General features: G+C 37.1%; 1 protein-coding gene across 2 annotated transcripts in view; it reads right to left on the reverse strand.

Annotated features, from left to right (window-relative positions):
• Positions 1 to 27,113, reverse strand: part of BRWD1 (bromodomain and WD repeat domain containing 1) — a 67,291-nt gene that overhangs the window by 18,684 nt on the left and 21,494 nt on the right. Inside the window, exons 16-33 of one of the 2 annotated variants that reach the window (XM_086618249.1) lie at positions 26,637 to 26,765; positions 25,151 to 25,376; positions 24,521 to 24,706; positions 23,615 to 23,798; positions 22,935 to 23,025; positions 21,814 to 21,954; positions 18,939 to 19,024; positions 17,964 to 18,159; positions 16,349 to 16,465; positions 16,134 to 16,241; positions 15,628 to 15,752; positions 15,436 to 15,518; positions 14,890 to 15,001; positions 8,450 to 8,511; positions 3,818 to 3,973; positions 3,409 to 3,529; positions 1,704 to 1,829; positions 969 to 1,044 (exon numbers count right to left, since the gene is read on the reverse strand). In XM_086618249.1, coding sequence (XP_086474375.1) covers positions 969 to 1,044; positions 1,704 to 1,829; positions 3,409 to 3,529; positions 3,818 to 3,973; positions 8,450 to 8,511; positions 14,890 to 15,001; positions 15,436 to 15,518; positions 15,628 to 15,752; positions 16,134 to 16,241; positions 16,349 to 16,465; positions 17,964 to 18,159; positions 18,939 to 19,024; positions 21,814 to 21,954; positions 22,935 to 23,025; positions 23,615 to 23,798; positions 24,521 to 24,706; positions 25,151 to 25,376; positions 26,637 to 26,765 — 2,325 coding nt within the window. The remainder of the gene's footprint in view (positions 1 to 968; positions 1,045 to 1,703; positions 1,830 to 3,408; positions 3,530 to 3,817; positions 3,974 to 8,449; positions 8,512 to 14,889; positions 15,002 to 15,435; positions 15,519 to 15,627; positions 15,753 to 16,133; positions 16,242 to 16,348; positions 16,466 to 17,963; positions 18,160 to 18,938; positions 19,025 to 21,813; positions 21,955 to 22,934; positions 23,026 to 23,614; positions 23,799 to 24,520; positions 24,707 to 25,150; positions 25,377 to 26,636; positions 26,766 to 27,113) is intronic. The other variant, XM_086618258.1, reaches the window with a different exon arrangement.

Consider the following 27,113-nt stretch of genomic DNA (forward strand, 5'->3'; position numbering starts at 1 on the left):
TCCATGACTAAAGATTATCAGTAATTCAATTCACTGATAATAAACGTCATAAAACTTTCTTTTTTTCCCTTGTCCTGAGTTCAGGAAAAGACATCTTGTGATCATGTTACTTTTGTTAAAAAAAAAACCCACACCTTACAATGTGGAGGTACTAAGACAATGCTGAAGTAGCAAGACAAAGAACTACAATGACTGAATACAATTTCTTCCCTACATATTAACCTGCAATGGAGAGCAGCTACTTGGCAAATTCGTGAAGTCTTGTTATTAACTGCCAAATTAGAAATCAAAATGTGAAAAAGATACCAGTTTGAGCAGGTTTTGGTACACTATTAATAAACATACAGCACTGCAGATGGCATTCACTGCATAACAACAATGCATATTCATCTCTATCAGATTTAAGATAGATGTACTTTATTACATTCTCAGTGAAGCATGCAAATCTGATTAATGATTCATATTGTGGTATACAGAGAAATTGAGAGTCAAAGCATTGCTGCAATAGTTACACAACTTGCCAGCTTTTAGCGTTTATCACTGTATGAATGACAATTTGACCTCAGAAATAACCACATGCATATAACGAAAAATACAATGAAAGACAGCTATTCATGTACTCTTGAAATACTTCTATTACATTACTGCACCTTAACATGCTTCAGAAACACAATGCCACTCGCAAAATATGGAAGAATTTTCTAGTTGATGGTACACAGTCATAGTAAAAATGAATATTTGCTATGCTTCTTAACAAATACTAACAACTCAAATCATTTTAATATAGCATCTCTTCACATCATTCCCCGTATTCATAATACATTTGATGTTTATACTAGCTATATAAATGTATAAATACACACTAACACCTCTAAAAAAATAATTGAGCAATTTAACCAAATATTTGCAGGCTGGCGACATTTTCTTACAACCATATATTACTGGAATTAGCCACAAAAAACACTTACCAGATCAGCATCAAGACAATCTTGTTCATCATCTGTTGTGCTGCATAGTTCAAAAATGTTTGTGCAGTCCTGATCACTGTAATGCAATTAGATCTCTGTTACTGGAACAGCAAAAACATAGCTATCATTTCACAGATTAAACCCAGCCACAACCAAGTGCTACACATAAACTGGAAGGCAGTAACTAAGAATTAAATGAAATATAAAAATCACAGGATGATTATAATATTAACAAAGTAATGTTACATCTGAAAAGCTGCTACAACGTGCATTTCAGAAGAAGTGAGGGGAGGAGGGAGAAATTAGCATTAGGGATTTGAAAAGGGCCCTCATGCCTCATCTACCTGCAGGAAGACTGCCTACACTAACTTCTTTCAAAAATAAACCTCAGCTGAACTAAGTCAGACAAGCTGCAACAGGAACTTCTACATACATGCTAGACAGCACAGCACTTACTTTATAGGTTGAGCTACTTTCACATCGAGTGACATTTTGATACTATAAATACCAGTGAAATACTGAGGGGGAAAAAGTTAAAAACGTCTCTATGCTGAACATTTAAGTATTTCCCCAGTTGAGATAAAAAAAAGTATGCAACTGTCCTGCAGTGTACTGAAAAACAGAAAGAAATGAAAGAAGCAGGATTCACAACAAAGGGATATTAAGATGGTTATACTTTCTCACTGTTTAAGAGCATGAGTATTCAAGCACTATTTAGATTAAGATGCCACTTACTTGATAAACTTTAAGAGCTGGGTAGTGATCTTTTTTGCAGCTTTAGCAATAGCACTCCCAGGTTCGTTGAAGGTCCTAGCATTGCTTTCAATATATCTTACTTCCCAAACCAATGCAGATATTCTCCTTAAAATTAAAAAACATTACACCTTTAATACTAAACTGAAAAGCTTAAAACCTGAAAAATTATATCTCAGTAATTTTCTGTCCACATTAAGATAGATGTCCTTTGTTTTAAGTCTCATTAGACCAGTTTTAAACTTTTCATCCACATGGAAAACTGAAGTATGTATATGTATATATACACACACACACTCAAGGAAGCAAAACCAACAATACACATCTTTATTCACTCATTTTCCAACTCCTTACTGATAATTCATCTTCAGAAAGTTTGTGAAATTTTGGCATGTGTTGGTTTCATTCTTAAAATCCAGTTAATACAACTAGCCAAGTAAGCACTAGCATTCGCTACCACTAAATTATAAAATATCACTGAAATAATACTGAAGATTGTGGATTACCTGCATTCTTTAAACACGCATGCATTTTTAAAAAAGCTTATATTTGACCTTATTAAAATAGGAAGGAAAAAAAGTACTATTTAACCACCACTGTAAATTATAACATTTATTCTGGGAACATCAGAAGTTGCTTGTCATAAAGCCCCGTCAAATGGAATACAAGTTGTGTAGTATTTTAGTAATTCTTAACGAATAAACACAGGGCACAAGCAATTAAACAAGAGAGTGCCAAGAAGCTTGGCCTAATTACATTTTTAAAGACATCTCAGCTATGATGTGCTTTTCTGTCTTCCCTCTAATACCTTGCTTTGAGGCCACCTGGCCAGTTAAAGCAGTGCCCTCTGTAAGACAACGGATTTGTAGAAACTGCTACAAATTAAAGTTGTAAATTGACAAAAACGAGCTAGCACAACTATGTAATTTAATTATTATCATTCGTTTTTCCAATTCCTTGTAATTGTGAAACAGAGATAACCCAAGTCTGTAGGTCTTCACCTACAGAATTTCAAACTATTTCCTAATACATTATTTCAGTCTTACGTAGGAGGAAAACAACTATTAATATCTCTTCACTGTATTTACAGACAAACTGAAGGCAAGTCCAGATAAAGAACACTTAAATTTCTTTTGGTGCTATGGATACCTATCACATCCAGCAAATCAGAACTTTATCATCATTCATTTCAGCTTCTTCCCTCTTCGCTACTGTAAGTTTTTATCATTTAAAACCTCAGTACATTTCACCTCTGTGTTTGAGCCCATTTCTGAAAGTAATAAGCACTTAAGGGCTTAACCCTCTTCAATTTCAAAGTAACTGAAGTAAAGGACTTCAAAATCTGAATTAAGTCTTCAGCACTGAAGTAACTGGTTTTTTTTTAACATTTAGTAATTTCAAATAGCAAATTTCTGAAAGAAAGAATGTCAGTCTTGACTGTAACTCTGAAACAGCACCAATATCAGCTGAAATCAATTTCTTTAAGAACTAAGTAATTTTATATAAATTAATATAACATTGCTGTTATCAAGCATCAGAGCCCCGCTACAAAACACCAGTAGTGCTGAATTCAGGTACTGGACTACTGTTTTGCAGAATTTTCTTTAAAAAAGCAATTGTTTTTCTTACTATAAAAATGCACAAACTCAAGGCCACATTCTCCCTTGTTTCTACTGCTAGCACTAACCTGTAAAATCTGTTAGCCAGTCTTGTCCGAATAGTGTTCAGGTCTGTTGGATAAGCGATCACGGTACAATACTTGGGATATGTACACAGGTCAACTGGACCAGCAAAAGCTGCTGAAATGTCTGTTAAGAAACAGCAAGATTAATTAAACTATTTCAAAGCTCGTACACATATGACAGTTGTGCCAGGTGTTCAATTGCTATGTATAATTATTCTTGATAAAACCAATGATGTATAAAACCATAAAAATCTCAGTACAGAAAAACAGAAAGAACTGCACACTAAAACACGTTAATATTTGCAGTACTTTATCCTAGGGAGTTTTTAAAGGATGCCATGGATATTCCAGGTACCTGTTTGTAAGTGTAATGCTAGGAGAAAACTATCTAAAGCTCAGGTTATGTGCTCACCAAGAGTCAGAAGCTGATCAATACCACTGATAATCCGTTCACACGCTTCATCACGAGATCTCATCCCCCACTCTCCTTCTTGGGGTTTGTATAGTAGCTTTTCCACTTCTTCAAAAGTCACGGAAACACTAGCTCCTAATTCTTCAGGCTGATCAACTGAAGAGTGACAGCAAATAGCAAAGGGTAAGAAGTGAGAACACAAACAAAAAGATAAACTGTTAAGTACTCATGCTTATTAAATACTCATATGCTTATAACTGACAGAAGAATTCTTGCCTCAAAGTGGAGTTTGATGCTAAGACTGTGGGGAAAAGAAGTACACAAAATGCCTACAACAGCTAAGATATCATTTATTCGCCTTTTCTGCAGTTCTGAATTTCCAGAAGACTCTTCCCTTCATCTAAGCAATAGACTTAAAAGAGGACTTGAACTCATTCTGAGTTGTTTACATGCTTTTGTTTTAAATAGAATCATAGAATCATAGAATGGTTAGGGCTGGAAGGGACCTTCAAAGGTCATCTAGTCCAACCCCCCTGCAAGGAACAGGGATATCTCCTACTAGATCAGGTTGCTCAGGGCCTTGTCCAACCTGGCCTTGAACGTCTCCAGGGATGGAGCATCCACCACCTCTCTGGGCAACCTGTTCCAGTGTTCTACCACTCTCATAGTAAAAAATTTTTTCCTAATATCCAACCTGAACCTACCTCCCTCTATTTTAAAACCATTACCCCTTGTCCTATCATAACTGGCCGTCCTGAACAGCCTCTCCCCATCTTTCCTGTAGGCCCCCTTGAGGTACTGGAAGACCGCTATAAGGTCACCCCGGAGCCTCCTCTTCTCCAGGCTGAACAGCCCCAACTCTTTCAGCCTGTCCTCATAGGAAAGGTGCTCCAGCCCTCTTATCATCTTCGTGGCCCTCCTCTGGACCCTCTCCAACTGGTCCATGTCCTTCTTATGTTGGGGACTCCAGAACTGGACGCAGTACTCCAAGTGAGGTCTCACGAGGGCAGAGTAGAGGGGGAGAATCACCTCCCTCGACCTGCTGGCCACGCTCCTCTAAATGCACGCCCTAAACTGCTCAGGATTGTAACTTAGTTTATTAAGTCCATTTGTGCCCTCAATCTTTAAACATGTGCAAGATAGGCGATCTACTTTGTGACATCCTTCCTGGTATTAACAACTGTGATCTTTTGGACATTTTTAAAAACAGTCGTTTTGAACATGGCAGATTAATCGCCACAAAGCAGTAAGAACTAGTAGAAATATGAAGCTGTGATGTATGGTTCTGTGGAAAGAGTCACACTTCCAAAGACTAAAGCAATCTGGCTAAGGCAGAATGATTGAGTAGATAAGGTATTATCCCTGGATATCTTTCCCCCTCAATTCCACAGATTGTTTTTAGTATATCTGCAGTTCCTGCGCTTTCATTGTTTTTGAAAAGCTCAGCTCCTCATTTCATTTGAGCACTTGAAAAGGAACAAGCACGTGAAGGTTCCTGATCAGACACTGTGGGTAGGCAAAAATCACTTTGTTGTGCTGATTAGGTCAACAGGACTTAGTGATAAATTATTTATTAGCAGATAAAATTCAACAGTATAAAACATGTAGGCTTCTAGTTAGAAACTAACAGTAATAAATTCCATCAGTATCCAAGAGTCTGTCCATTAAAAATTAAAGCAAGAAAAAGGATAGGGTCCTTGTCAGTGTCATTATCCATGAATATGTTGCATACAAATTCTAAAATACATTTAATGTATTTCTAAAATACCTCCTAAAATACAACTAATATAGAGAAAAAAAAAACACAACAAGCTTCTGAGTTCACAAAAAGGACTAGTTTTTCCTTCAGCTGAACAGGGTTAGCCTTAATAACCCCGTCATTTTTAGTTCTCCGTTCACTATTGCATTGACAGAGCCCTAACAGTATTTGTTTTCCACTGAAATAATACTGAAGATGAAGCAGTTCTTAAGAAACAAATGGGTAAAATACAAAAAGGTGTTAGGAAAAGCTGAAGGTGCTGAGCTGACCCACTTAGATGATCCTTCTAACTCATCTTTGAGCCAAAACAAGTTCTGCAACCAAACTTCCTGAAGACAACACCAGGAGAAATCAGCACGAAATGCTTCTGCATTACGTAGGGCTGTGCCAAGAACCCACATGGAATCTGGTACTTCACTGCATAAGTGCTCAAGAGCATTTTCTCCTGCAGGAGTAACAACTAAAGCAGAATGACAGACTAAACCAAATCAAACTCTGTCCTCCTCAACAAGCATGTAAAGATCCCTGCTCTGTGTTCTTTGCAGGACCCTGGTACATGTGACACAGAAGATTTGTCGTAACTCCTGGCGTGTTATAAACACAGAATGTTATCATATGGTCTAATCTTCAGCAGTAAATGGGTCACAGAAGGCTGAAACCCCAGAAGGAGGGCTGCAGTGCTTGCAGTACAGGTACAGACAGTTAATATGTACAACAGCCAGTTCACATCAATTGTGGTTTAGTAAGGAGGTTGCTGAAAACTGAACTTTCAGGTCTATATGCACCAGCTTTCCTGGTCCTGACAGCGTTGTCCCTGACAAGAGAAGAGTTTGACATCTGATGCTATGTCTTGATATTTATGAGACAAAACTTATGCTTGCACGATACAAAGGGTAACAAATTAAAGTTATGATCTGCTAGTTAGTCCAACTTTAGTGCTGTTTTTCTCACATCCTATCTTAGTAAACTGAATGAAGAAGAAATATTTTGTGAGAAGAGTGGCAAACGCAAGGTACAATTTCAGTTTGATCTGTAAGTCATTCAATTGAAGAAAGGAAAAGAAAGCAAAGAAGAGGCTTAACTCCTGTTTTGTATTATATTGTTAACATAATAATGCTTTCCAGAAATGCAGAAAACATTTCTCTAAGAGCTTTACTTCCCTTCAGAGTGTCATTTTCTGCCTGGAAAGAAAGGTAGAAAATAAGGAGTTCCAGACTGTCTTCAAACAATTTTTGTTCTTTCTCTAGTCTAGTGGCTGCTGTGGTACTCCTTAAGCGGTTCGGAGGATGTTCTCAATTCTTTGACCTTGCCCACAAAAGACACACTAGTTTTCAGCTTTTTTATTTGCCTTTTGTGACCCTTCCCAGTTTTCCTATGGTAAAGTTGTAGCTCCTCAGATCAATCAAACCTTAAGCTCTTCACATGGCAAAGTAACAACTTATTAGATGAAAGAAATAAGTTACAGTTTGCCACTGATATAGCCAGTAAATGATTATTTACACATGCAATACTATCCAGATTCAAATTAGCATCTGTAGGATGTCTCTGTCATTACGCTGTCAGTGTAGCAATTTCAAGAATTCTAGTTCATTTATGCTATCAAAATGAGCAGTTGAGAACACTACTCTCTACATTCCAATCCATAGGAGGAAGAAGTGGTAATTAATACACTGATATAAACAGCAACTTGAGCCATAGCATACAGTATTCAGAAGAAACTGACACAATTTGTCCTCTTAACAAAATAAATCTTGACTGGAGTTCACACTTAAGGCTTGTGAGCCTCTAACAATAACATGATTGTCTCTCAGTGACATATATGGGAAGCATTAACCAGTTCATGATGAGTTAGAAAAGCCTCTCTATGTTAAAAGGAGTCAGATATGGTGATGAGAAAACGGAATGTTTCCATTAAATACGCCTCTGTGTGTGTGCGTAAAACCAAAATCCTGCTGATAACTTGTTTCCTATAAACTAAAACATATAAAAAGATTTCAATTTCACATTTTGATTTCAGACTGTTTTTCAGAATTTGTCACCACAAGATATGACTGTGTCAGCCAGCTAACACTTCAAAGATTAGACAACCAGGTGGCTACCAAGAACATCTGCATGTGTACAATACACTTGCATTTAAGAAAAAAAAAAAAAGCATAAGCCTTTCTGATGTCCAGGAAACAAGCTAACTCCTAGGAAAGGTTATTAAGGAAATTAGTATCTTTTTGACAGCTTATTCAGCAACGACTCTCAATATTTCACAAGCTTTCTCCCTCCACCCAGCTGGTGCTGACAAGCACTGGAAAACTGAATTGAGTAAGACAAACCACGAATCCAACTGTTTCATTTAGAGTTAATTTGGATTTGACTAGTAAACTATAAATTGTTGGTTATGCAATAAGGATTTGCTGACTGGAAATTATTTTATACATATTATTCCCCCACTCCCTTACACTATAATGTATTACAACAAACTAGTTTTTTGAAACTTCACATTTGAAACTAGCAGATTTTTATTGCATAAGCCGGAGCTACATATTTCAAATATTTCTTCAAAATTGCTCTGGAAGATGCAAAGGGAAAAAGGTACAGGTATATTCAAGGTATTTCACCAAATCTGAAGCAAGACTCTCTTTAAGAACTTTCTTGCCTAAACGCACAAAATCCCCCTGCTGATATTCTTTATAATTTAAAGGATAACTATTACCATATCAGTTCCACCTGTTAAGTAGATATGCACAATGGATGCTGTACTCAGATGACTTAGTGGCAAGAGTTGCAAGAAAGATATGCATCATCTAAGGTCCCTACCTGCATGAAACAAAGGAACTGGAGAGAGGCAGAAGCACTTTATTATTAAGTGAGTTTCTACTTACCATTATCAGGAACTGGTTCCATGTCCCATGGGCTAAGCTTTTCAATTTCACCGTTGTCCCATCTGATTCACCAAGGTAAAAAAAAAACACAGTAATAATTTAAAGTTATCTTGACTCAGAAGTACTCCCTCCAAGCATATTTAAATCAGTGCTATTTTTAGGTATTAATAAAATATAAATATACTGTATAAACATGCATATAAACAAAAGCATTAGCTAGCAACCAGCTGTCACAGTGTGAAAAGAAAACATTCTTCATAATGAATTTCAAATTAAAATTGTGCTCCTGATTTTGGCTATATGCAACTTACTCAATATAAAAATCAATTTTACAAAGCCTGTAACAAGAAGCTGCAGAAGAAAAATAAGCCATACACTTGGAAAAGTGAGATAACAACATCAAGGGAAAGATAGGAGAAAAAACACACAGGAGAGGATTTTTTTGCTAACCACAACACTAGTTGTGCAAGTCCAGGGAACGTTTCAGAGAAAGGAAGGACAGTAAGTGAGGTATTTGGTATATTAACACTTCATTTTATAAGGCACACCACATTGAGACAAAGAAAAGAGTAAATATAAAATGAAGAAACTGAAGTTAAGAAAGGACCAAGACAAAGCAAAGGCAAACACAGTTGATGATCTTGATAGTGTATCTGTATATTCACTCTGATACTTAACTATTAGCTATGAATATCATTTTGAGATCTCTCCAAATACTACCACATTTAGGCAGATTTTTACATGCTTTTAACAACACAAAAAATACCAATAAATTTTGTTACTTCAAAAATAAGAAATGCCCAGCTGGATCAGCTCAACACACTACTGGTCCAGCTAGACCAGTAATATTTGTCTTTGAAACTATTATTGGGCGATGCTATTTATGGAGACCATATGATCCTGGTACAAGTCCATTCTACTTGTACTTCCAGCATTCATGATGATTGTATTCCTCTAGGCACATTTGTGAATGCATCCCAACCTATCTCCTTTAGTATATGTCCGTTTATTTTCGTCTAACACCTTTTTGAACCTGCTAATACTGTTTCCACGGCCTCCTGCGTAAAAGTATTTTCAAAGTTCACTACCCCCAATGTTAAAAAAGTGAAACCCAAATTTTTTTAAACAAATCCTTTATAGATTTCAACACGCACCTCTAGTTCTGTCATTACAGAATGTGGTGAATAATAATTCTCTATTCACCTTGCCTATCATCTTTACGATTTTGTGAACTACAAACGTGTCCCTTACACCCTTCTCTTCCATCTGAAGAGTCACTTTTTTTTAGTCTTAACCCACAAAGCACGTGGTACGTATTCTTTACCATTTCAGTTGCCCTTCTCTTTCTCAAAGTCACTGCATCTTCCTTTAGATGCTGAGACCCAAAACGCATCAAATGACCACCACGCCACAGCGCAAGAAAGCAGTGAGCAATACTGCCTTGTCCTTAACGTCCTTTCTCACGGTGGCCAACACCTGGTTTGTTTTTGTAGCTGCCACTGCACACACAGCTGATGTTCTGAGAACTATCAATGACTACCTCAACATTCGTCTTCAGCTGAATTTACGAATGAGCTCAATGTCATACAAGCATAGATAAGACCATTGTTCGTTCAGATGTCCTACCTAACATACATCTGCACTGAAAATTACCTGGCACTTTTTTACCCAGGCAGTTTTACGAGGTCTTCTGGAAGTCTTCACCTTTAGGGTGATATTTGATTACTACCTGAAATGACTTGCAGTATTTATAGACCTTGGGTATTTCGCTGTGCACGCCCTCCAAGAGGCTTAGAAAGACACTTGAGTAAAGCTGGTCCCAGCACCAATTCCTAGCGGAGCCCACTACTCCAGCCTGAAATAAGATTGTTAAGAACGACTCTTTTGCACCCTATCCTTTAACCAATTTTCAACTCACAGAAGCATGTGCTCTAATCTTATATCACCTTAGTTTCTTTAACGTCTCTTGAAGAGATATCCTGCCAAGGGCTTCTTAAAAAAAAATATCCAATTATATGCTGTCCACTTTATTCATACACTTACTGACAAAGTCATAGAACTTCTTTTCAAAAGGAGTAGAGAGGCACAACTTCCCTGTACAGATGCAGCACTGGCTCTTTCCTACAGCTGGGTTTATCCTTATGCTGAATAGTATTATCCTTTATTATAGGCACATACCAGAAACTGAAGTCAAATCTATCAGTCTACAGTTCACCAACTTTCTTCTAGAGCCTCTTCTGTTGGCAGGAGTTACAACAGAAATCTGTCAGTCCTCTAGTGCAGCGTCCAACTCTTGGACAGTTTGCAACTTTGCCAAGAATTTCATATCAGAGTTCTTCAAATGCCTAGATGAATGCCATCTACTTCTTATGACTTAATTAACTTTGATATTTGGTCTAATACCTCCTCTGTATTTATTTCAAACAAACTGAAAATTGAGATGATCAAGCTCACAATATTTTATAACTAAAACTCTCCTCAGGTAAGAGCACCTCTCCATTATTTTGGACTAACCATTGACTTAGCAAAACCTGGATCCATTCACATTCAGTCTGTTTGATGTTTATGAACTAACAGAGCTCTGAAGGTTCATCTGTCAAGTTCTTCTCAGTTAATGTACAATACTTCAGAATTTGTTAGTATTCATAAATGTATATACTACTTCATAATATTGCAGAAAAGACTTTTAGCAATACAGTTTAGTACAGCTTAAGCCCCATTTAGTTCCGCTTAAGCTCCATTCGTCCAGGTAATGCAACTTAGTAACATATAAAGCCGCGTCTACAGAAATACCTGTTTTCATCTGGCCAATAAAATAACAAAATATTGAATTTATACATCTTCTATTTATTTATTATCTATACAACAGTGATGGTGGTAATTTGAGATGATTCCTAAGTGTGTGACAACCTGGTTACGGATAAGACTTTCAACTAAGTTATGCAGCAATTACTCCGCTTCGTGTCACTCAAATGTGGTTTCCCACACTCTCCATCACCGAGTGTTTTGAAGTCAACTTTCAAAGGTTGTTTCTGGTATAAAATAAAAAGCACTTCTGTTCCAAATTCTTTTTGTCTCAGGAGTAGTGAAGAACACTTGCAGATGCTCAAAACTCAGCTAGATTAGGAAAATTCTACCACCTGAAAAAGAACCATAATCCAAATCCCAAGTAAGGAAGACAGCATACTGCAGTTTTTCCAAGACAGTCACAAACATCTGTGTTTGTTTTCTCCCATTTAAACAAATGTAAAATGAAGTGTATTTAAAAATCTTTTTGCATCCAACATATAAAGCATGACTGCAAATTAGGAATCTATTGCTGCTGAACCACATGCAGATTCTGGGGTAAACAAGACTTGAGATTCTTGAAAAAAGGATTTTATTTACAAAAAGAGATAAGGACCCAGCCAAGTCACAAAACCTAACTACCTGTAAAACACTCCAGACATTTTCATGTATGTATCTTAGGAATCTTCTCTAGAAAAGCTGTTTGTGAGTCAAGGTAGAAAAGAGTCATATTCTCTACAAAAGCAGCACAAATCTTTGAAGAGTTCTCTTTTGGAAGTGCTCTTTAAAGAGCATTCTTTACTGCATTCCTTACCTATTCAATTATCAAGCAAACTTCAGAGCAACTCTATACTTACTTCTGTTAAAGGCTGCTGCATTAAAATACTGAAATATCTTTTAAGCGCTCACAGCAGAAAGTCTAGAAAACTGGCTATAGGCTCTTTTTCGTAACTGGAAACTTGATTTTAAACTGGCCAAAAAACCCCACCAAAAACGTCCTATAAACTTACTCTTAAGGAACAACTGTGGTAACATAACACAACATATGAAGTTTATAACATATAGAAGGTAACATGTATTCCCCATGGCAGCATATCAAAGGGTTTAAGCTATCTAACTCATAACATTTATTGCTTCAAAATAAGATTTAGTTGTATTTTCACAGTGATATCTGGACTCAGTGGATTTCTACTCTGTACATCATTTTACAAAACAAGGGAAAATATACTAGCCAGTAATTTGACTATTTTCATCCCTACATCACCTCCAGGAGATGTGCTCCAAGCGTACTATCCCTCATGCCTGGAACATGAGTAAGATGTCATGTCAGCACCATTTTAATTTGTCAAGATCCTCTCTTTCGACAAGAGAACAGTCCAAAGGAAAACAAAATGAGGGCAAGAAATGAATGTATAGACAGTTTGGGTTTCAGCTTTTCGTCTGTATGTACCTTCTCATTGTGGATGATCAAGCAACTGTCAGAACGAAAAAAACAAGTATTCGCACATACTGACAGACGCGTTATATGTGGAACAGTCTTAGCTTTATCACTGTCAGGAACATGAAGAAGTCCTTTATGGTCAGATGATCTGTTGTAGAGACTTCATGTTGATGCCACTTATTTATGGCACATCAAGAATGCCAATTTGCTAACTGTAGCTGTAGAAGTGAAAATTCACTTGCCAAAAGCACGCAGGCAAGAACTTCAATCTGGAAGTTACATCTTGTCAGGCATGATTTGCCCTTAGTGAAGCCATGTTGGCTGTCACCAATCACCTCCTTATTTTCTATGTGCCTTAGCATAGTTTCCAGGAGGATCTGCTCCATGATCTCGCTAGGCACAGAGGTGAGACTGACTGGCCTGTAGTTCCCTGGGTCTTCCTTTTTTTCCCTTTTTAAAAACAGAGGCTGTTCCTCTTTTCCAGTTGGTGGGAACTTCACCAGACTGCCGTGACTTCTCAAATACGATGGATAGTGGCTTAGCAACTTCATCCGCCAGTTCCCTCAGGATCTGCAGATGCACCTCATCAGGTCCCATGGACTTGTGCACCTTCAGATTCCTCAGGTGGTCTCAAACCTGATCTTCTCCTACAGTGGGCAGTTCTTCATACTCCCAGTCCCTACCTTTGTCTTCTGTTACTTGAGCAGTGCGGCTAGAGCACTTGCCATGAAGACTGAGGTAAAAAAGTTGAGTACCTCAGCCTTCTCCATATCACCGGTAACCAGGTCTCCTGATGCCTTCCAGAGAGGTCCCACGTTTTCCCTAGTCCTCCTTTTATCACTGACATACCTATAGAAGCCTTTCTTGATGCCCTTGATGTCCCCAGCCAGATTTAATTCTATCAAGGCTTTAGCTATCCTAACCCGATCCCTGGTCCTTGGACGATTTCTCTGTATTCCTCCCAGGCTACCTGTCCTTGCTTTCACCCTCTGCAGGCTTCCTTTTTATGTTTCAGTTTGTCCAGGAGCTCCTTTTTCATCCATACGGGCCTCAGGGTATTTTTTCCTGACGACTTCTTTGATGGGATGCATCACTCCTGAGCTTGGATGAGGTGACCAGCTTTCTTGGGCCCCTCTTCCCGCCAGGGCTTCATCCTATGGTACTCTACCAAGCAAATCTCTGAAGAGGCAAAAACTCTAATATCCTGATTCTGAACACTGAGGTCCAGAGTTATATTTGTTCACCTTTCTTCTCCTTTGTGTGAAGGACCTCTTTGTCACTATCAAGGAAGGTGCACAGGAACACTAATGTCAAACCACCATGAAGTCATTTTTCAGAACACGCCATAGTAATGAAGGTAAGGGTCCAACTACCTTGTTACCAGTTTGACTCAGATGTTCCTGGCCCTTCCTGTTAAAGCAGTTAATTTTTTCTACTCTAATATCCTTGGATTTGCTCAATTTGCCATATTCTGAACAAGCCCTTGGTATTATATGCCTTAATCTAGGCAGTGTTATCTTCTGACAAAGGGATTTGTCTGTTACAGGTAACAGAAGGTTACATTACCTGCCAGTTACCTAGCTACGTATCACCCAAAGAGGTAAACAAAAGGTGGAACTGCAAGTGGGATCTACACATTAGCGATTATGGTAGAATACGACTAGGCAGTGAAGAGACTCAAGTTCTTTCTTCACATTCATGTGCCAAGCATGAAGAGAGAGCAATGTTTGGAAACATCCTCTACAGGAGTCTGAAGTGATAGCATGACATCATCTTATATGTATACTTTCTCCTGTAGGCTATAAAGCGAGACAGAAGTTCGAGAACTTGAAGCATAAGGATGTCAGCAACAACAGAAGTTCAGCATGCACCATCCAAAACCAATTATCAATGAATACTAATAATAATTAACATACACTGGAAATTGCATTATTTGCTTCACGGAAGAGATTCAGCACTAGTCATTATAGAAAATGATTTGCAAATGTGAAAGAGGTTAACAATGTATTTCACCATATTACTATTCACTAAAAAGTTTCTACAAGTTATTACGTATTCATGTTGTGCTAGATTAGCAACTTGAAACCATTAAGAAGTGACAATACAAGTAAAATTCTTTGAACAATTTATACATTCTCATACCAACAAGCCAGCTATGTAAGAGGTAACCCACACTACTAATATTAGAAGTGTAAAATCCTTTTATACTTACTTAACACTGTAACACTGAAAGTGACTATCTGGATATTGAGGCTGATACGGTTCTTGACCCAACACTGTTCCAAACCACCATGCATCATCGATAATGGATCGGAACCTATCAGCTAGAGTAAAAAAAGTCTGCTTAGGTATTCTAATAAGAAACGTTATTTAACTATGCTTCTACATGCAATTAGAAAACTTTTGATCAATGTATTTGAGCTTAAAGTTCTAACCCACTGATACTCAATAAAAGACGAGACAATTTATTATGTCAAAAAAAACCAATGTTAAAATCTAAGTAAGTTTGCTACTTAGCTATAAAATAAGAAAAGCAAACACTATGTTTTGAAGACTGTATCTTAAATCTATGGTAGCCCCTCCAAAATGCTTAGTACAGCAGTTAGCAGCCTCCAATTCCTAATGGGCAAAGGGACTTTACCCAGCAGAGAGCCCTCTGAAGTTACAACTAAGTAGCATCTAGCGCACTCAGCACTTAGCCAAGGACAATTTTTTTATTTCAAAATCATTTAGTCAAATACTTAGAAAACACACTTACAAGCTTGCCAGTTCCTTTGCCGTGCTTCATCATAGAACTGACGCAATATAAGGAAGTCGATAACGTCTGGCATATCATGGTATCTAGATGAAACAAATAATCCCTTTCATGTGTGCACCTTAGGGCTTTAGGAAGAAGATTAAAAAAAACTGTATTTTTAAATACTTTTCAGAAAAATAAAGATGCACACACCTGATGGAAAATGATTTGTCTGTATGTTTTCCAGTGGCATGATCTATAAAGGCAAGCTTGAGGCAACACAACGTGGGAGGACCAACTTCATATCTAATTCCAACAATTTTTACCAATTCCTGATCCTACAGGTAAGAACGAACAGTTTCAGTAAGTATTACTTTCTGGACTGTACACAGAACTATTAATTTAACATTAGTTAATCAAGCACGTGAATTGTACTCACATTCAAAAAGCCAAAAAATATTGAAACTGTATTTGAGATTTCAATGGAAGACAGTCTGCCAGACTTGGCAATTTTAACACAGCCATTTATATTCGGGCTTCCCACAGGCAACTCTGAAGATATTCTGGTAATTGAAGACACTTTCTCCTATTGCTTCCATAAGGAAACATTATGGGAAACAGCATAACCTCACAAATCAGCGTTTTGCAGACAGTGTAATACACCTCTTCATTCACAGGCAACTAGTACTGAACCCGCAGTGCCTTCAATGCAGACTTACCCTAAGGACTACTTTTCTCCAGGGCTCCTTGTGTGGATTCAGTTCATAAATATTATTTCTTCTAACTGCTTCAATGTAAGCTTCATGTCCTTGTCGGAAATATATTACCTAAATATAAACCAAAACAACCAAACAGTAAATGTCTTCCTGTATTTAGCAACTATAATAATGCTAGTTAAACACAAGCATTTAAAGATTTCAATCAATATTTGTACCTCATCGCCCATCTGAGGAACAAAAGGGGATCTTCGAAGAGCTGTGTCTGTTATCCAAACAGGAGGATGCCAATCATATGACAATTCCAAGTTTACTGGTTGTGCTGCAGCATTAGCCTTCACATTTAACAGAGAGCAAAATTAGATATAACAGACATATTGCAGACATGACAACAACTCATTCCATTTTAATTTGGTAGACAAAAGCTTAACTTTTGCCCCTCGCTTTAAGAGAGATATTGAGCTCCTGGAGCAGGTCCAGAGAAGGGTGACTAAACTGGTCAAGGGGCTGGAAAATAAAACTTATGGGGAGCGGCTGAGGGAGTTGGGGCTGTTTAGCCTGGAAAAGAGGAGGCTGAGGGGAGACCTGATTACAGCCTACAAATACTTGAGAAGGGATTGGGGAGGTGGGGGAAGGGCTCTTTACATTAGTGATGGGTGATAGAACAAGAGGAAATGGGAATAAGCTTAGTGAGGGGAGATTCAGGTTGGATGTTATAAAGTATTTCTTCTCTGAAAGGGTTGTCAGCCAGTGGAATAGGCTGCCCAGGGAGGTGGTTGAGTCCCCATCCCTGGATGTGTTTAAGAAAAGGGTGGATGAACTACTTAAGGATACAGTTTAATGGGAGATTAGGGACGGTTGGACTGGATGATCTCTAAGGTCTTTTCCAACCTAGAAATCTAGGAAATCTATGAACTTGTAAGAGACTAATGTACATTTCCAAAACGTATTAGTAAAATTCCTCCGAGGCTTTATTCAAGTTGTAACTGTATTTATATAAGTATTCCTCTCCTACATGAAGATTTGAGTGAGCAAGATTACAATTATGCAGGTCTTAAGAGAAACAAAGTTTTATAATTTAGATGGCATTCTCAATGCCCAGCTAAAAAAAAAAAAATAAAATCTATTCAGCTGAAATAACTATTTGAAGATGGAAAAATTATAAGCAATATTGCACAGTAAATATCCACGTTAAAACAGTTCCAAAAATATCATTTTGAGAATACTTGGAAGAAAGTGAAAGGATGGAGAGAAAAAACATACCAAAATTATCCCAAGTATTAAAAAAAATCAAAAAAATCTGTCTGCCCATTTACAGTAGAAAGCAACAAATAATAGCTATTATAACTTTAAAAAGGATAATTATTTAAATTAACTTAAAAATTTTTTGGTAACTGAAAAAAAGAGTAATTATTGTAAAAAAAAAATTAAAAATTCAACCCGAGTATAAACAGTCACTATCAATACAGTGACTATATTCTCTGAGATTTCAAAAAGATATGTAACTTAAAACCAGACTGTTTAACAGGGTTTTAAGTCTAATATTCTGTACAGTTACTTAATAATCACATTTCTCCTTTGATATCAGCAACCTTGAGAACCCTTTTTATCTGAAAAGTGAAAATAACTTCACTTGGAACGCAGATTCTTCCGTTCAAATCAGCAGATACCTTGCATTTGGAATGGTCTCAAATTAATTAACAGGACACTGTATGTGGCAATACCAATATCCTTGTCCAATGGCAACAACAATTACTTTAACAGTTTCCAGTGAAGAGGTCTAAAACCTAAAAGACAAATTTATTGAAGAGTGAGCAGAAGTTAACTGTGTACCTCCTCCTGCTTTTTTGGTTTGGGCTTTTTTCTTCTTTTTCTTCTTCTTCTCTTTGGAGGAGATGATTTCTCTGCTGAAACTTCATCTTCTGAAGTACTGCAATATCTAATAGCTTTCCGTCGAGAAGTCCGTACAGGAGGTTGTAGGTTAATCCCTGCATCAGCGATCCAGTCAGAGTATCTACTTGAAGAATCACTGTCCATAGCGGAGGGGGTCAAGGAAAATACAAACATAGAACCAAGTTATCAGTATTTCAGAATGCTACATTCTCTTAGACAAATATCTGCAGATACAGATTACTGCTGAAAGCATGATCAAAGGAACTAAAATTACTTTGACCTGTTCTAACAACTACTTCACTTGATGCTTAACATAATGTTTTGGGAATACAGTAATTCAAAGAATGTTTTTGAAAAAAAACACCTCAAGTCTGGTGAATTCTAAAATCAGTAATTTTATTAAAAACGTTGTGCAATGAAATTCTGGACTAGTTTAGAGCCCTCCCTAAACAACACACCAGCCAAACACTATTTAAATCTTTCAAAGACAATTATACAAATCTCACACGTACGTATCTGATTCTCTCTCTCTGTGTTTTTTAAGAGCAAGCAACTGACTGTTGCTGCATTATTAAAAAAAAAAATCAACAAAAACCAAAAATCAAAACCAAACAAAATCCCTCACCCCTCAAAAACTCAACAGAACAAAACACACTATAAAAAAAAGTTGCAGATTATCTTCTTTCTCCTTGCCATCTAGCAAAAAAGCAAAAGGATTTGAAACTACACTAAAAGACAAAAGTGCTTTGGTGAAATGGAACACTAAATAATGAGGCAATGTGTCAGTACAGTACCGTACTCTACAAAATATTATTACATACGAAGCACATTAGAACTTCCACAAAACTTTTAACTTGCCAAAATTCAAATAAAACTCATTATAGTAAAACCTGGGATTTGTTTGTTCGCTTTTACCTAGAACTATTACTGTTGCTTTTCTTGTCACTTCTCCACTCTTCCTCTTCATCAGATGAGCCAGAGCCCTCACTTTCTTCGGCTTCCTGAATTTAAAAAAATGCAGAGCAGATCCAAAACCTTCTCACAGCACATGTTTTAAGGGTTTGAAACACAGAACACATTTTCCATTCATGTCTGCATATTATCAAGTTAGGAAGAAATTTCATAAAAAGAGTTATTAAAATGGAAATTATAGTAGTCCTTTTTTGTAGCTGATTTCAATTACCCTATCAACTTCAGGGGTGCGTTATTAATCATTAACTTCTGTATATTCACTCACAATAGCCACATGTGGATCCACCTGCTGTAGTCACTCTTCACAAACCAACACTTCTATCCCCCTGTCATACGACTTCTATTTTTTTTCTAGTCTAAGATAAGTTCACATCGTTTCTCAGATCAAAGTGGCAGGCAATTTTGATTCCTTCAAATTCCAGACTCATGAGGCTGTAATTAGGTCACGTAAAGTACACAATAAAATAAAGCTCACTAGAACGCAAAGGAAGAATTTAAAGACTGCGAAAGAAACAAATCAAGGAAAAGTATCACATCTTCCATCTGCACACAACATGGATATATTCTGTTATGGGAGTAGCATTTCTATGATTTTTTTTTTTTTCTTTAGTTACGCAAGTTATAATCAGGTGATTTTTCTGATTTTAATATCAACTGATTGACCAAGTACTAACTGGGTGCATCCACACATATTTAAATGCAAAATTAAACAGTTAAGATATATCAAAATATATTACAACTTCACTAATTTCCTGATTGTTGTTCAACAATTTAGTTCCGTTAACTTCACGTTTTAAATGTTTTCCATAATTTAAATGACTAAGTATAATGCATTGCTCATGTCTTAAGTTAGATGATGTCAAGCAAAAAAAAAGTAAGAAAAACAAGACTCAACTTGCAACTTCAAGTTTGATACTGTTTGAATTAGTCCAACTGATTATTTGTTTGTCATTTTCAGTCTTCCCCCTAAGACCTGTTTATACAGTGTACAGGATTGACAATACTCACAAAGTCAGTTCTTTTTTATCCTACCACTCGTAGGATTACAACAAAACAAAAACCACAAAAAAAAAACCAACTCATTGTCATGGTTTAGGCCGCTCTGGCAACTAAACTCCTCGCAGCCACTCGCTCACCCTCTCGCCCTCCCCAGGGATGAGGAAGGGAATTAAAGGAGAAAAGGGAAAAGAGACCCGTGGGTTGAGACAAGAACAATTTAATACCACTGCTACTAATATATGAATATACACAGATATGTACAATGATAAATATATACGAACGAGTGATGTACGGTGTAATTGCCCACCACCCCTTGACCAAGGTTCGTCTCATCCCGAACTAACGATCCCAAAACAGACAAGTCCCAACACTGCAATCCTGGACGAGCAAGAGGCCCGAAAATAGAGAGCAAGACAGAGAGAGCACTCGGAGAGTCCGAGAGTGAGAGCCCCGGAAGAGCAAAGGCCCTTCTTTCCGGCTGACCCTCACTTTTATCCTGGGCATGACGCTGCATGATATGGAATACTAATTGGCCAATTTGGCCCTCAATCCTAAGTCTAAGTACAAATCCTAAGGACAGTCATGGACCCTTTGTCCCGGCCATGCTCCCCGCTATCCTGTTGTGCTCCTGCACACTGGCAAGAACACGGCAGCTGAAAAGTCCTTGATGTCTCAGTGCCAACTGTAAGCATCAGTGCGCTGTCAGCGTTCTTCTCGGAGCAAGTCTCAGACTAAAACCAAATCACAGAGCTCTTCTGGCTGCTGAAAAGAAGAGCTGACTCTGTCCCAGCTGAAACCAGGACACCCATCTACATCAAAGCACAGCTTCTTACAGCATTGTTAGTTTTACTATTATTAGATCTAACATCACTTCTTCAAAAATATTAAGTATATATAGTATTTACAGGACAATGTGTATAACTGTCCTATTTGCACTTCACGTGCTTCGAATTTCTCAGGTGCCAGAAGTCTCCTGTCAACTCTCCTTCCATCCTATTTCCAAAGTAAGGAAAACCAGAACTTTTCATTAAACGTAAGTGATTTACTGTTTTTAAACATGCAGGAGTTCTTTAAGAGGATAGGAGAAGAGAGTTCACTTCCAAAGAACATCATTCTTGATCTTACTTACAAAATTATCCCATGTTCTGAAGGTCCCCCATTTTGTTCACCCATTTTTCCTTAACAAAGTAAGTGACTAGTCCGACAAGTCCGACCTTCTCTACTCCTTGCACTTCTTCCCCCTTTCCCAGTTTGAGACTACTTCCTTGCGTGCAACGCAAGACAACTGTAGTTCAAGCAGTCCTACCTCTGCACTCTTGCTACCCGCAGCAAAGTCCTGCTTCACTCCAAGCCAGGACTCGGACAGGACAAATAGACTCCGTGGAAGAATCGCACTACCAGGCCATAACAATGCTTTATCAAGAACCTTCAAAATTTCCAGTTGCAGGTGCGTGCACGAATTTGGAAGGTTTTCACAGAGAAACAGCAAAAGACATCTAAAATCCAAACTTCACTTTAAGCCAAACTCAGCATCGTACATCAGTTCTTTGCCTTGGGCTGTGCATTTGGTTTAGAAGATTCTCAGCAACAATAGTTCAGCCATTTATAAAATGACAGGAAAGACTGCCACTATTAAAGTAACAGATAACAAGTTTAAGAAGTGCTAACAATAATGATGCCTACAGAAATCATTTCCTTGGTAAAAGAGGAGGTTTTTTTTGTTTGCTTGTTTGTTTTAAGAAAGAAAAGGCATATTTACATGAAACTTCACTTATTGAGGAACTCAAGTTCAAAATACAGAACACAGAAGAAAGCTTACCTGCTCTATCAAGCCAAAGCAGTTATCTCTTTCCTCATCAGAAGACTCCAGTTGTTCAATATTATTCCGTGTTCGGTAACTGGGATATTTCCGTCTATGCAGTTTACGCTTAGATTGTATTAATGAACACTCAGAGTCACTCTAATTTATATAGGAAGTGAAAAAAAAAGAAAGAAGTTACATAAAAGTATGTATGTGGCAAACTTTTATGGGAGCGAAAGGGTGCCTAAAAGCACTGCTGAATGTAAAACCTGAAACAGCCTCATCACACCACAGCCTGATCATGTCAAAACTCCTTTCCACAAGAAATAATGTTCCTGTAAGCTAATAGTTTTAAATTTGCCATTCTCAATTTAAGATTTAGTAGCTGTTCTAAGAAATTTTTCTTTATAAACTAGACAAGTTTATAAAGTGACAAGTCCATTCACATTAACCTGGTAAATATCTTTACAGAGTCAAGACATTAATGGCCTACAAGTGTGCAATTCTGAGAGGACCAGAAATCCTCAACTCCCCCCAGTGCAGAGGATCATGCAGTGAAATTCTTGCATCAAATTGTTTTGTATTGGAAGACACAGCAAATCAGGCCACTATCGTATAAAAACAGTACGATACCCAAGTTTTCCTTCTTACTGATCTCTTTCCAAAAAATAGATAATGAAAACATTATTCAAAATGGGGCAAGTCTGAAAAAGTTGTCCTATACACAAAACATTGTCATCTGAAGTAAAATGACAACGGAATAGCAATATAGCCTATAATTCTTCAAATATAGGACCTCAAACATTCTCACTTGCACCTCAATACTTCAGCATAGACCTGCAACAACAGTCTTTGAAAATTTAACTGCAGTAAAACCAGAATGGCCTGAAATCACGCCTGCCTTTAAAAACTACTGCCAAATACCTTAGGATGAAAAGAGGCAAGACTGAAAAAACAAAACAAAACAAAAGAATTCTAGGTATTCATAAAAATAAATCAAACCTTGTCCTGCAATAAGCAGAAGCTGAATCAGCAGGAACCTTTGAAGACCATACCTTCAGAAATGTCTGCTTTCATTTTTTAAACCATGACTTGTCCCTGGGCACAGAATGCCCACTTTCCTAGAAGCCACTGTGTACCTTTTCCAGTGACTCGAATGACTTTTTCTTCTCTGTTGCATAAAAATCTCTCTCTTCTTCCCCTTTTGCAATTCGATATTCTTCCTGCTTCCTACAAGAAAGTAATGAAAATCTGATTCTGCATCTGTTTTGACAATGCTGAAAAGTTAAGTCATCCGTTCTCTTTAAAGGATCTACCTAAAACTCCCTAACATGCAATTCCATTACATTAATTTCAAACGTTATTATTGCTCAAACACCTGTAACACATGTCCGCACACTTCCAGGTAGTGTAAGGACGATGGATATTAAGAAAGTCTTCCATGCAAATATCAGAATACAATAAACTTTTTCAACCCCATTTTTAATCCACATTGTCTCCTTTGCAATCATTCTACCTGCCAACACCAGACCTTTATTTTCGAAAAGGCAAGCATCTACGTAATCCAGCTGTCCTTTAAGATGACTTAAAATACTGAAATACGGGAGAATCATTCTCTATGAAACCAGAGAAACTTACATTTATTTTTGTTGAATGGACTTTACAATTAAAAGTTTTTACACACAACTGACCGTAACACCGAACTACTTCAATTTGTATCATATATCTGTTTTAGCTTAGGTCTAACAGCACTACGTTTAGAAAAAACATGATGTGTTCTCTCTGGTCAGATCTGCAGCCCAGCAAGCTGTCTACAGACCTGAGTAAGCTTGGTGGTACTTCTGGTACAACGACTCTTCGTCTCCAAGCCTGAAGGTCTCGCTCAGTAGCCATCTGACTGCGTGGAGCGTTCTGATGCATCTGACGCACACCTTCAACTTGTCCACTACGCCGCAGACCAATATTGGGAGGAGACTGGATATCGAAACTTGGTCTTCTAAAAGCTAAAATATACAAACAAAACCACTTTTTCCAGACTACACAGAACTGGAACTTCGCTTCTTCTTACTACAAGATAAAATATTAACACTTCACATATTTTTATCTCCATGACCGTAAGTATACGACTAGTTATTGCCTTCAGGAAATTATCTGTCTTGTAGAAAATACAGTGAGATTACACATATACTTTTAAAATGGTTATTTCTACTACTATTTTAATACATTGAAAGGAAGTATAATATGATAGAGGTGTTTTTCTGAACTATTTCAGGCTAGTGAGGTTCTAAAATGCACTTTCCCTGGAGCCGAGTTTACATAATTAAAACTACAAGGACACAGACCAGAAGAGTGTCTGGTTTAAATCTGTAAAGAAGGGAGAGGGGAACCCAGTTTGAATAATGGTAAAATACTTATTTTGCAAACTTCAGAGGAGAATAAATACAGCTCCTAATTTGAGTACTCTACAAATATTAAATATGTAGCACTCTACAACACATACAATTAATGCTCTTCAAAACAAAAGGCAAAAGGCTTTGCTTTGTAATTTAATCACAGGAGTAGCCGTGTTTTAATGAATAAAAAGATCTTAACCAGGTATCACTAGGTTAAGAGAATCTTAGTCCCCAAAACAACATTAAAGTTAAAACCTGTTGGAAATATTTCACACAGTGTAATAAAAATGGAGACAGAAAAGTTACCTAAGAATTTATCAGCAAGTACTAACCTCTTCTAGGTGTTCCTTCCCCATTTTGTGGACCACTTGAAGCAGATTCTTGATCAGCTCCAGTTCTTTGATCTTGCTGTAGTTGTAGTTGTCTAATCATGCCATCAAGAATGCTGGGCTCCAAGCCTTGCTCATCCTGATCAACTGTCTGTTGGCCTATAACTTGTTCAACCACTTCTCCATCACCTTGCAAGTTTAATGCAAATAAAATGAATGAGTTCAGTTAACTAACTGACTATAGTAAATTATTTAATCTCATTGTTCACATCAGTGACATATCCTACAACTAAACACAATGAAAACCATTCCTTTTGCAATTATTCCAATTGCTTATTCTGAATGAGACATTCACGTAGTCTACAACTCAAAGTTTGTGCATGTCAGCACTCACAGAAAATAAAAGAATTAAGACATTAATTTGAACAACTCTTTTTTTTTTCCCCCGTGTTTAAAATCATATTCACTGTGAGACTTTTCAGTGTCTTCAAGGAACATAAATACACAATAGCTAGCATGCGAGAAAACGAAGGTATTTTTAAATCACCTATGTCACATCTACTCTATTCCCATTCAGAATTACTACATTAACTCTAACTTTTGGATGTAGGCCTTTAGTGATACTGTTCTTACTTGTTGCTACATATCCAAGTTGAGGAATCAAATGTTCATCTGCACAATTCTCCCTTCCTGGCACCAATCTTTGATATTTTGTTGGATGAGGGTTTCCATCCACATCTACTAAGAAGGGAGGGGGCATGAGATGAGGAGCCTGTTGAGTCTGCTCATCTAGGACATAATTGTTAGAATCTCGAATAAGTGGCCGATAGTCAGTGTGGAAGAACATCTGATCAGGAATCTAGAAAGAAATGAAGTTTTTATGTTATCAACTTGAAAAAAAAAAATGTGCTAAGCAACAGAGAAGAATAAGTGACTATACAAGATCTAAAGTCTCCTTAAAGGTAAAAGAAAGGGCAAGCTCCTAATAAGAACAGTTCATATGCAATTTTTGAGAGTGCTTTTGCAGGCAACAAAATGCTTCTAGAAAACAATAAACTGAGCTAACTTAAAGCACAAGCACTGCTTTGCACTAAATATTTTATATCTCATTCTGTTTTTTTCCACACATTAAAGAAAAGCTTCCTTGGTTTCCATGCAAGGAAATTGTTGTCTGAAGTTCAACATAAGCTCTCGAAGTTCTTTATTAATCATGCAATATCCACCAGAATTTTTTTCTGTAACTGAAACAGCCTGTTAAATCCATCCAGCTGAAGGAAAATGGTTACGCAAAGTATTAAATCACAGTCAGAATCTCTGCTCCTAGCAATGATGAGCAACACGAAGAGAAAAAGTTTCAATTTCAGTTGAGAATGTAGAGCAAGAAAAAAATAATTCTTTAGAATGACAAACATGAAATTACCATTGAAACTCTAAAAAAATTGAGGGGGAAGTGAAGAAAAGCATAGGCCAGAACTCCACTTTTGTGAGCTATTGCAAAATAACAGAAACACACGTATTTATCAAAACAAAAAGGAAACAGGCTGACAGATTCAAAAAAGCAAAACATTTATCCCATGCACATTTTTCTAACATTTCAAAATCCACAGTGTTGGACGAATATTTCCTTTTGCTTATCGTAAACAAACTGCTACAGTGAATTTGGGCTTCAATAAAGACCTAAAGAACTGCAAGTTCTAACAATTGAAATAAACCAGCAAATTACTCTTAACATACAAACAGCCTGCTTTTTTGTTAATTAGGCAGCAGTGCAATAAACTTTGTGACACATTCCAACCCTTAAACATTAAGCGATTTGCAGAAATTAGAAAGAAAAGTAATTGAAGTTGAACAATTAACACATAATTTAGCTGTCTGGAAGACGAAAATGTATTCCAGAAAAGTTCTTGGGAGCTACTCCTAAGGGAATGTTAAGACACTGGTTGTTTCTGCTGTGCCAGGACCATACACGCAAGTGAACTCACAGACATCAAGGAACCCGTTATATTTAGGTCCCATACCCATACAAAACTCTTTTTTACATATGATATTTTAAAGGACCGAATCAACTAATTTCAGTTAGAAGCTTAAATAAACAGTTCTAATAAAAAACTGAGCTTACCTTTTCATAAGACCTGCTACAGCCAAAACCAAATATCAATAGATGCCCATGAGAATCTGTACATGCAAAATGCTGCCCGTCTGGTGAAAATTTACAGTCAAAAACAGCACCGTGTCCTTGGCCTTCAATCTAGATTGAAGGAAAGAAACTCAAGACTATTTGACCAACTTTTTTTTGAGCAAATAATAATACGGCATCTATCGAAAGCAGTCATCCACCTCTTAAATACCTCCATTAAAGCACAAATAATCTTGTTACTTCAGTTTATTTCTTTTCGCCTTCACATGTATTTAAGAATCATACTATTTTCAAAGATGCGGGAAAAAAAGCTTTTTGAGCCTTTTTAGCTGCTAGTATACTGCTTAAAAGTGAATCGAAGCTAATATATAGTGATTTTGTTAAACCACTTCACTATTGACTGTAAACAGAAAAAAAAAGAGATTAAAAAATTAATATGAACACTGGATCATAACTTAA

Source organism: Tauraco erythrolophus, chromosome 1, assembly GCF_009769465.1.
Source record: "Tauraco erythrolophus isolate bTauEry1 chromosome 1, bTauEry1.pri, whole genome shotgun sequence".
In the NCBI taxonomy this organism is placed as follows: domain Eukaryota; kingdom Metazoa; phylum Chordata; class Aves; order Musophagiformes; family Musophagidae; genus Tauraco; species Tauraco erythrolophus.